Here is a 10,392-nt window from a genome sequence, read left to right as displayed (position 1 = left end):
CCGTACAGGGAAGAGCAGTTCATCGTCCAGGAGTACGCTCAGTTCCCTGATCACGTGCGTATAGAGGATTTTAAGATGGAGCTTCTGGGTTTGCCTCCAGAAGCTTTTCTCATCCACCTGACCAAGAATCACAGAGGGTCTCCCACGGCCATCGTACTGGCCACGAATACACGGTAACACCGTCTCTTTGGTACAAGGGTTTCACCCTCGAGGTTCTTGTGCAGCTACTTTAAATGTATTTTGTGCCACAAATCCTGCATTGGAGGATCGGTGGTGCTGTATATGTTCTCATGAGCGAGTGACCTAACCTTCTATATTTGTTTTACACATTTCGCTTACCTGCTTCTTCTACTGAACTTAGAAACAGCGTGTGAATACAGACAAGAAAGGGGACCTTTCTTGGCTGTATTCACACGCTGTTTCTAAGGTTTTGTAAGGAACTTTAACTCTCCTATAGTCTTACTGAAGTACTTTTCTTGGAAAATGGACGGGTTAATAACTTTTTTTATAATCAGAATCACTCGATTCATATGGCAGATCAACTCTTGGTCGGTCCTTAATTTCTGGTTGTCATATTACCTCCATAGAACAGCTCAATACCACCCTGACCAAAGCAGAAAGAGAGAGTGTTTTGGTCAGAGGACTGTGTTTTCACAGGTTGGAGAGGGAGACTTGGCTTCAAGCTTTATCTTCAAAGAAAGGCAAAATGATCACTCAAGATCCATGACCCTACGGACAGTCACCATCTGAAGACCATCAGGATACACGAATCAACCAGTCACGTTTTAAGTTCCCTTGTCTTTGTTACCGACTGAACTTTTTGCTGGATGGCCATAAAATACGCTCTTTTTCCAGCTGTACCGTTTTTGAGTACATGAAACTGCAGGCTCTTCCTGGAGTCCTGGACACCCTGTTCTCTCCCTGAGATTTTAATTGATATGTACAATAAATAAAAAGATCATTTTGTTACTGGGTCGTAATATGATTTGACACTTATATACTTATAAATTACAAAATACCAGCAAAGCACTGTGTGTTGTTAAGAGCAGGTCCATTTTATAGATTATAATTCATAATGTTTAAAGATTTGTGTCCGGTTGGTTCTTGTCTAAAGGGTGAAGTACACCTGACCTGGATGAAGAGACTGTGATGTACATCTTGAGTGGTGTGCTGAATGTTTTCAGAGACTGGACAATGAGACCATAAGGAAACACAATGTCGCCAGACACAGACAGGATCCAGATGTAGACACAGCTGACTTTTGAGAATTTTTATCTATCCACCACCATTTTTTCATGCACAATGTTTACAGTGTCAATGCTATCAATTATTCTGCTGCAGGTTGTGTCCTCCTTCCGAAGAAATTTGGTCATGACCTCCTGTGTTTAAAACAAGAAGAAGAAACAAGTTGTATCAAATTCTGTTTCAGTGTCTAGTCTCCGAGGTCACTAAAAACACACACGCAGCTGCTGAATTGCTCTGATACAGCATAGTAATTCCGGCTGAACTACTGGGAACCAGTGTTGAAGTAACTTATGTTTTCCGATGGTTTATCTGCAAAATTCACTACACCCTTACAGAACATAAAAACTCAACTATGCCACTTAGAAATATCAATCCTGGGAAAACGTCTCTGAGACAAAGTGAGACTTCAAGACTTTACCTGTGAAGCTGCGTCCGTCTTTTTCTACTGTACTACGTAACAGGCTGGGGAGACATCAGATCAAAGTCGGACAAGTTCCTGGCGACCCAGACTCCTGCAGCAAACAGTCCCAAATTGACTAGGAGATTTCTGCAACAGAAAGAAAGGACGTTGACGGTTTCTCAGTGACAGAATTGACACACAAAAAAAATATATCAGTGGATGTTAACGAGTCGCGTCATTCATATCGTGATCACGGTCCGTTTGAAAATACACACAGAGCAAATAAACAAGGAGGCCCCCCCCTCCCCCCCCAAAAAAAACTAAAAAGGAGGGGAGAGAGCACAATATAATCACCCAAGGGATTTGTTAGCAATGATGTCGCACCTTAGTAGTCATAGTACCTGGTACATTTTATAGTCTTTTTTTTTCATCCTTTAATTGCGACACTGGAGTGAGTAATGGAATCAGACGTACACACTGCCTTCTTTCACACTAAAAATCCCGAAGACCTGCCTTGGAGGTCAATGCTCCGATAACCAAACCATAACCCATCATAACAAGCCCCAATATGACTAACTCAGCCTGAATGGTCTAGGAGAGATAAACCAGACGCTGTTATACTCTGTACCTCTCAACAATCCATTAACACATTCGTCTTCGTGTAAATGCATTGTCACAGAATTCCAGGAGCGTAATACGGAGGGTAATTAATGTACAGCCTTATTGTGATCTCTGTTTATGAGGCAATAGGATCTGATTGATGCACTTATTGTAAGCCGCTTTGGCTAAAAGCGTCTCCTAAATACCGAATTGTAAATTTTAAAAGCCACTTATTGTCCGTCGCTGACAATGCAGCAGCATTCAACGTCACAGCAGCTCCTCTCGGCAAGTTAAGAAGATCGGTGCATCAGGACACAACGTTTAGTGGAAGAAACGTTTCATCACTCATCTAAGTGACTACTCGAAGCATTTTCCTCGGGAATGTAACCCATACAGATTACCACGCGAATTTTCTCAATATCCCTACTGTTCCATCGTAATAGGTACCATAACAGGTTCAAACGCTCAAAATAATGCTCGAAAATAAATAGTCAATGATAAGGAGTGGCTTGCCATCCATATATCGTTGACTTGACCATTCTCCACACAAAATCTATACGACTGAGACGGCCGATTCTCCAAATAGCCGGAGTCAACGCTACCTGGAGCAACTACTCGCTAACCGGCTAGGCTACTATTTTAGCTGCGCGTTACCTTCTGAAGTCATTTCTGTCTGTGGCGAAGCGACAAGCTGCGTTAATCCACTCAACCACGCCGGACGGTTTTGCAGGACTTTTCTTAGGTGCAGCACTCATTTTAATTATTTATCTCCTTCAATATCCAACAACCAGATAGCTTTCTAACAAGCTATCTTTAACTGGAACGATTTCTGTCCACCTGTGTTGCCAGTGTCAAACCACGAGGTCAAGAAAACACTCCCATCTCACGGCAGCCTGCAAGGGTCGAAAACTATTACAACAACGCCATTCTGGCCAATCCGTGAAATTGCTTAAAACGCGTTAAGTATGGTCCTCTTCGCTACTCGTACTTACGCCACGCCTCTCGGTTCGTCACTGTTGTGAAACATATCCAGTGTAATATGGCGCTGCACTGACCAATTTTAGATTTATCCAGTTGTATCTTTACATTAGAAAAATGTCTGCCACACGATACCGAAGATTCCTTAAACTCTGCGAGGAATGGCCTAGGGATGAATCTAAAAAGGGCCGCGATTTAGGGACATTCTTGAGACAGAGGGTGGCCCATGCGTTCCGTGAGGGAGAAAACACACAGGTAAAGCTCTCCGATTTTGAACGTGCAGGAATTTACCGTGAACACGGATTGTTTCGTGGATATTTGACGTTTACATGAGAAATTGTTAACATAAGTATCAGGTTTTTGATCGACTACTGAGATGGGGGTTTTTTTCCTGACGCAGTGTATTGTGAATGTTTGGAATTGCTCTATTTTCATTCAAACCAACGTCCTTGAAAGATGTTATTTGCAATATCATAATTATTACACTGAATAAATCATACGATTAGTCAACAATACCGCATCTGTCCTCCGACACTTTGGCCATGGACCCAGGGTACATTGCGTTCTTGACAACCTCTAATTGGTTTTAACGTTACGTTGTTGTGTCTTTTTCCTCTAGCTCTCCGACCCAGAGAAGTGTGATCAGATGTACGAGAGTTTGGCTCGCATCAACAGTAATGTCTACAAAGAAAAGGTAAGGATACAGAGAGGACTACACATCAGCGTACTCGGAGATAATTAGTCGTTCAAACCCCTTGACATGCATATTATTCCGTGCACTTTATGTCTAAGGCTGTGTAACTCTTTAATTGCATTTTACCTCAAAATAGGTGTCTGTTTCGTTCTCGGTTCAGACCAGTGAGGAAATAACTTCCATTTAATAAATAATTTGCATCCCATATTTCAAAATTTATATGAGGAAAACAATGTTTTTTTTTTTTTAATTTAATTGAGAACAGTGCAGTTTAGTTTGTCTCCAGAGTTTCAGATGGAATAACCACAGGTCTAGCATTCATGAAGTATTCCCAGAATATTATATTTATCTTCCTGACTCTCAGCACTATGTTACAGTTGAAATGTCCTCCCTTATTCAGTTTGAGAGAGAGAGAGAGAATGAGAGAGAGAGAGAGAGAGAGTGAGGGTGTATATCTATTTCTTAATTGAACTTTCAGAAAGTGTTGATATCCTGAGAAGCTTCTACAGTTTTCACCTCTTGAAGATGCACCTGTAACAATATATATTTTTTTTTCATTGTAATTTTTTGTTTGTTTGTTTTTGTCTCCAGTTCCCCCGAGCAAAAGACACAAGTTTTACTGGAGTGACGGTTGAAGAATGCCGCATGCTGTTAGCGACAGGTGAGGACAAATCAGTGTTTGAGCACTGGCACATGCGAGTTCCAAAGACATTTATAAATCAGGATGTGTGTGGTTCATAGCAGTATTTACATACACATGTCAGTTTGCCTGAGATGTATGGATATTTTTTTCCTATATGTTGTTGATAATTATTGATACATTTGTGAGAAATTGTTTTACGTCTCTCTTATCTTTTCATCTCTCTGTCTCTCTCTCTGTCTCTCCCTCTGTCTCTCTCTGTCTCTCTCTCTCTCCCTCTCTCTCTCTCTGTCTCTCTCTCTCTCTCTGTCTCGCTCTCTTTCTCTCTCTGTCTCTCTCTCTCTCCCTCTCAGGAAACATGCAACAGATGGATGAGGAGAAGAAAGGATTGTGGAAGACTCTAATGGAACGTTTCTCTTCCAAACCTGAAGAGGGCGCCGAAAAGACCTCTGAAAAATAGCCCCTTGCCTGTACATATTCTGCCCAACCAACCCTCTTTCTTCTCAGCACATTTACAAATAAAATGAACTAATCCTTCTCAGTATTTTTCTGTTGTGTTTGAATATTAGCGTCTTGTCAGAGATGATGCACTTCCTAAAAACAGCATCGTTGTGGCCAGCACAACTGGGAAACTGCCCTATTCCTCACCCGATAAACTTTTTTTTTTTTTAATTCCCTTTTTAAAGGCAACATTTTAAAGGAGCTCTTATAGCATCTTCTCAGTCAACACTCGTATTACTGATGAATATCACGGCGGTCATGGTGCTAACAGTAACACTGATGATGGTTTGTCTAAGCAGAGTGATCACACAGAGCGTGGGCTGCAGTGGTCTCTCTCCTCCACAGAGGGCAGGGCCAAACCACCATACAAAATGTGTGAATGAAAGATAAGTTATGTGACTGGACAGAGTTTCTGAGCCGCTCCCTGTCCCACCCCCCACCCCGCTGTGGGTTTAATGGATTATAGCCGAGTTACGAACCTCAGTGGGGGAGTAAACTGAGAACCGGAGGAGTGCACCGAGAACCGGTGGAATGCAGAAGTTTCTCCCAGAACCAAATGGGACTGATTTCAACCATGCCAGCCACACCCTTTATTTCTGCTCAGTTTTTGGGTTTGTTGACTGTTTAATGTGTTTTAGAAATGTGTATGTGTGTGTGTATATATATATATATATATATATATATGCATATGTATATGTATATATATATATATATATATATATATATATATATATATATATATATATATATATATGCATATGTATATGTATATATGTGATGGAGGATGTTGGGGAAAGACAGAAGAAGCTCCTCGCGCTCTCTCTCTCTCTCTGTCTCTGTCTCGGGAGAGTCACAGAACGGCACCCTGACAGTCTGCTCTGTGTTAGCACAGTCAGAAACAGTCTTCACACATATACACAGAACATACTGTACGCTAGTCATACAGGTATCCTGATCCGTTTAAAAAATCACGGAAAACAATTTGACTACGGTTCATTTGTAAGACCACATTAAAACTTGAAAGAGCACACATGAAAGAACCAGAATGTTCTCATACCAAAACTGATAAATGAAAATATTTTTATTGCTAGAAATAGAAAAGGAAGCAAAAACAACAGTGCAAACATTTTAAATATTAAAAAAAAGCAAAACCTGTAGCCAACTGGAAGCATAGTTTTCTTCAACAATCAGAGGAAACGAGTCAGAAGACCCGTCCCTCACCGTGTGGAACATTTCTCCTGTGTGCTAAGGGACTTTGAGGAGCTGCCTGGAAGATGACCGCTCTGTTTAATTTGTAATTCATAACTAATTTACATAAAAATCATCTTACCTTTTAACTACCCCAATGGTGATAAACCAAAAGACCCTATATGTTTCAAATATTTTGATCAAAACCCTTTATCAGTAGCAATGATGTATTACAATCAATCAAAACGGTTCTAATTTTACCGGTTAGTTGGCGAGCGATCATATTAGCGGATTGCGTCGTTTCTGTCAACTTTACTGAGCAAACGTTAAAGCGCTGAGGTCAAACAGAATCATGATAAACCTGGCATAAATGCAGTTGTTAAATTAATCTGGAACACAGCCGAAGGATTTCATTTGTTATTTCACATTTGTTATTTATTTGTTCGAGGGACTATCAGAAAAACCAGCGGTGAACGGTCTAAGTTCGCGCGTTTGTTACGGGTTCTTAGCGTGTCGCGGGCCGGCTAAGAACCTGCAAAAACGGTCAGAGGCACATTCTACTGCGGGGCGTCTCCCCCGGGAACGGAGGGATTATCGCGGGCCTACTCCTCTTTCGTCTCAGGGTTGTCTCTCCAGATGCGGTAGTTGAGGGTGGTGGCCAGACAGAGCCAGGCCAGGTACGGCACCATGAGGAGAGCCGCCGTGCGGCTGATGGGATACCAGGACACCGTGGTGGCTGCCACCGTGCCGGTCAGCAGCACGATCTCAAAGAAAGCCTGCGGGAAAAGAGAGGCAGGCGTGAGACAACGCAAACACATTTCACTCCCGCCGCGGCACGGGAGACAGGTGCTTTGCTTTTACTCTGTAACTACAGTCGTACAGCGATGACGGTAATCTAAATGAGTACTTTGTCCAGAAGCAGGAACCAACTATGAATTCCAAAAAATGAATGAATGAATGAATGGATATACTACTAAAGAACAAAAATTACAATCTGTAATCTGTATCTCTGACTTCACGGCATTAGTGACCGGAGGGGGAAAAACAAAAAAAAAAGCGTGAGGTTGTCTCACCAGTTTGATTTTGTGTGCTCCAAAGAAGATGGGGGTCCAGGCCCAGTTAAGAGCAAGCTGTAATCCATACAGGCCCATCGGAACCAGCGAGTTTTCAGTGAAACCTCCCAGTTCTTTCCATATCAAATAAGACCCATAACTGTAGAAAAAACGTAAAAGGTTTTATTAACCCTCTACAGCATGCATTATGATATACATGGGTAAAAAAATATTTGTAATGTTTTTTTCTGCTTAAACTAGGACACTTTAACAGTATCAATATACATCTTCATGATTTTTAAATTTTCTATATATTTTTAGGGTCTGTTGCCTCAGAGCAACATTATGTAGTTAACGATCTAAATATGAAAATGAAAAATGAAAATGAAACAATTGATATTTTCATGCAAAAAAAGGAAAAATATTTATTTTAAACATCAATTTCTTTAACCAGGTCACGTGAGGACGTTCTGCTCCTTAAAATATATTCAAGACGACAGCTCAAATCATGGAGCTCAGCCTGTCTCAGTCCACGTGTTTTTCACGTTTTATCTAAATAACCATGGAGTGAATCTCTGATTGGCTGTGTTGTGCACACACCTGATTGGCTGGTAAAAAAGAAGGCGCAAATCAGTAGGACTTGGGAGGCTGCAGAGCAGACACGGAGAACCCTACTACACAAAGAAAAATCCATCTGCAGTAGCACATGCCGCTATATTTCAACTTTCGCTTCGATTTCTGGTTGAGTAACTTAACTGTAAAACTGGCCATAACAATGGACTTATCAATGTGTAACTTATCAGTGTCAACGTTTGTGTAACTGACCTTCCCACTAACTCCTCCCTATGAATGTATCTCACACATTATGTACACAGGGATGTGGCGAAACTGAGCCAAGACAAGGCCGTGTGCTGGTTTTTTTAACACTGTATTCTCTGTATATTCTCTGTATAACTCATAGGAGACAGGTGCTATGCTTTTATTCTGTAACCAGAGCCATGCAGTGATGATGGTAATCTAAATGAATGTTTTGTCCAGAAGCAGGAACAAACTGTGAATTCCTAAAAATGAATGAATGAATGAATGAATGAATGAATAATATTCTACTGGAGGAACAAAAATGACAACTTAATGATCTTAATGTCTCAGTACAAACAAATCTGGACCTCTGACTTCACAGCATTAATGACTGGGGGGGGGGGGGGGGCACAAACAAACAAACAAACAAACAAACAGGAAAACAGCAACAACTTCCTGTGTGAGTTAAACCTCAGGGATTTAGCCTCAGAAAAAAATGATCTGTTTAGAGTCTGTGTACAGTAAAACATGTCACACCATGAGACATGCAGTCACACTGAAATGACTCTAAGTAAATAATTAAACATAACACAAACACAATGGACAATAAAACTGCTACTGGTGGTTTCATTTAAAAACGGAGAGGGGGGGGGGGGGGGGTCGATGTTGTGGAAATAAGAGATTATTTGGCTCTAATCCCCATGCTCTGGAGCTCATCACTGCCGACCGACAGACATCACTGTAGAGTGAGCCTGCAGGATCTGTGTAATATCACTGTGTGTCTTATCTCTTCCACTCACCCCATGCCCGTGTAGAGGCCAGTCCACACCACGGGGAAGGCTGCGTTTGGGGGACGCCAGGTTGGCTTAACGAGGGTGGGGTACCAAGTCTTCACCTCTTTACGCGTGATGATGCCTCCGAGAACCCCCCCCGACGTGGGGCAGTGCAGTCAGACCCAGCATAGGAATCCACATCTACACACACACACACACACACACAGAAAGAGAGACACACACACACAGGCAAAAGCAGAGAATCAAGATTTATGACCTGCTGAACAAGTTAGGTCTTCCATATACACACATCACATCTGTACAGAGGGAAAGGAGGAGAGAGAGAGAGAGAGAGAGAGAGCTACAGTGTTCTCATGCATGCAGGGATCAGTGAAAGAAAAATAATTTGTATCAGTAAAAGATAAAAGTGGGTTTATCTACAGCCAAGACACAAGTGAGAGATACAGAGAGACAGGTTTGACAGTGAAACATGTATAACATGCTTTCACCCACATTTCCTGAATGGGCTTTTTTTTTTCATGAACTTAACATTTCTGTGTTTAACACGCACAGGCTAAGTACCCCCTTAGAAATTTAAAGATGGAGGCTGTATGGTTATTTCTCATGGATTTCGATGAGAACAGGAAAGATGGAATGATCCAAGGAATTCGCCCCCACTGGGTCACTTTAGGTCATACAGCTGCCGCCTCGAGGATAACGAACCCCAGCGTTCTACTAGCTACTACCTCGGGTCTGATCAAACTTTCATTTATGTGGACAGTCTCTGGCTCAAAACTGCTTCTTTCAAAATTTGAGTGATAACATGATTTGAAACCCATTTCAATTCATATTCTAGTCTTTTCCCTGTTTGCGCAACCAAAACAACCGTTAAATCGTCTTCCTAAAACGACCTGACGGTTTTCTTGTTTAGGTTGAAAGAGTTGAAACGACAAGTGGTTGTAACGAATAACTGTCTCAGATAATATGTTCACAATCGTAACAGACCAAAGCGCTTGTCATATTTGTGTAAGACGACCTGCACTGGCTAGTTAGCTAATATACGATAGCTACATGCACAGCGAAAGCATGTCCAAGTAGTTTCACCTTGCCTATGCAAACCTAACGTGCGCTCTGTCATACGAGATACTGTCATCGGTGTTAGTGGACTTACCTTTGAAGGTCAAATTTTAAATGCCTCTTGACAGTATGAAACACGACGAGAAATGGGTGGCTCTCTGTGAACTCGGTGACGTCGGAGTCATGCCGCGCAGATAACTTAGATAACACACACTTACACAGAGGAATTTGAAAATCAAGGCGGGTCGGATTTCTTGACAGTGGGCAGCAAAGGAGACGTGCTAGACCTAACGTCACCCAAAAGATTTTTGTAAACGACAGTTTTATAACTTGGTCCTCCTCTCCAGTAGTAACACACAATCGACGGTTGTCCTCCCAGATAAACACGTCCTGCTACGCGCAGACTCAGATGCAACGCTGTCTGACAGCACTCTCGTGTCTCTGTG

General features: G+C 41.8%; 3 protein-coding genes across 4 annotated transcripts; 1 reads left to right on the top strand and 2 right to left on the bottom strand.

The window, feature by feature from the left end:
* Positions 1 to 1,245: 1,245 nt before the first annotated feature.
* Positions 1,246 to 3,096, bottom strand: tomm6 (translocase of outer mitochondrial membrane 6 homolog (yeast)). Of its 2 annotated transcripts, none has more exons than XM_030777686.1 (3): positions 2,900 to 3,096; positions 1,664 to 1,792; positions 1,246 to 1,379 (listed from the first exon to the last, which is right to left on the bottom strand). In XM_030777686.1, the coding sequence occupies exons 1-2, from the start codon at positions 2,998 to 3,000 to the stop codon at positions 1,696 to 1,698; spliced, it is 198 nt and encodes a 65-aa protein (XP_030633546.1). In that variant the 5' UTR covers positions 3,001 to 3,096; the 3' UTR covers positions 1,246 to 1,379; positions 1,664 to 1,695. The 2 variants fall into 2 exon arrangements, with proteins under 2 accessions (XP_030633546.1, XP_030633547.1); XM_030777687.1 differs by having other exon boundaries at positions 1,246 to 1,376.
* A 166-nt stretch (positions 3,097 to 3,262) lies between these two features.
* On the top strand, positions 3,263 to 5,075 carry uqcc2 (ubiquinol-cytochrome c reductase complex assembly factor 2). Its single transcript, XM_030777736.1, has 4 exons — positions 3,263 to 3,478; positions 3,843 to 3,917; positions 4,509 to 4,578; positions 4,911 to 5,075. The coding sequence occupies exons 1-4, from the start codon at positions 3,341 to 3,343 to the stop codon at positions 5,015 to 5,017; spliced, it is 390 nt and encodes a 129-aa protein (XP_030633596.1). The 5' UTR covers positions 3,263 to 3,340; the 3' UTR covers positions 5,018 to 5,075.
* Positions 5,076 to 6,199: 1,124 nt separating this feature from the next.
* Positions 6,200 to 9,070, bottom strand: tspo (translocator protein). The gene is given in 4 exon segments (XM_030777231.1): positions 6,200 to 7,022; positions 7,320 to 7,458; positions 8,897 to 9,027; positions 9,029 to 9,070. Coding segments are annotated over 4 exon segments (486 nt in total). The 3' UTR covers positions 6,200 to 6,848.
* Between the last annotated feature and the right edge of the window lie 1,322 nt (positions 9,071 to 10,392).

The sequence above is a fragment of the Chanos chanos genome, chromosome 6, assembly GCF_902362185.1.
Source record: "Chanos chanos chromosome 6, fChaCha1.1, whole genome shotgun sequence".
NCBI classification, from domain to species: Eukaryota; Metazoa; Chordata; class Actinopteri; order Gonorynchiformes; family Chanidae; genus Chanos; species Chanos chanos.
The sequence above is the reverse complement of the archived record's forward strand: the minus strand, read 5'-3'. Positions and strand labels throughout refer to the sequence as shown.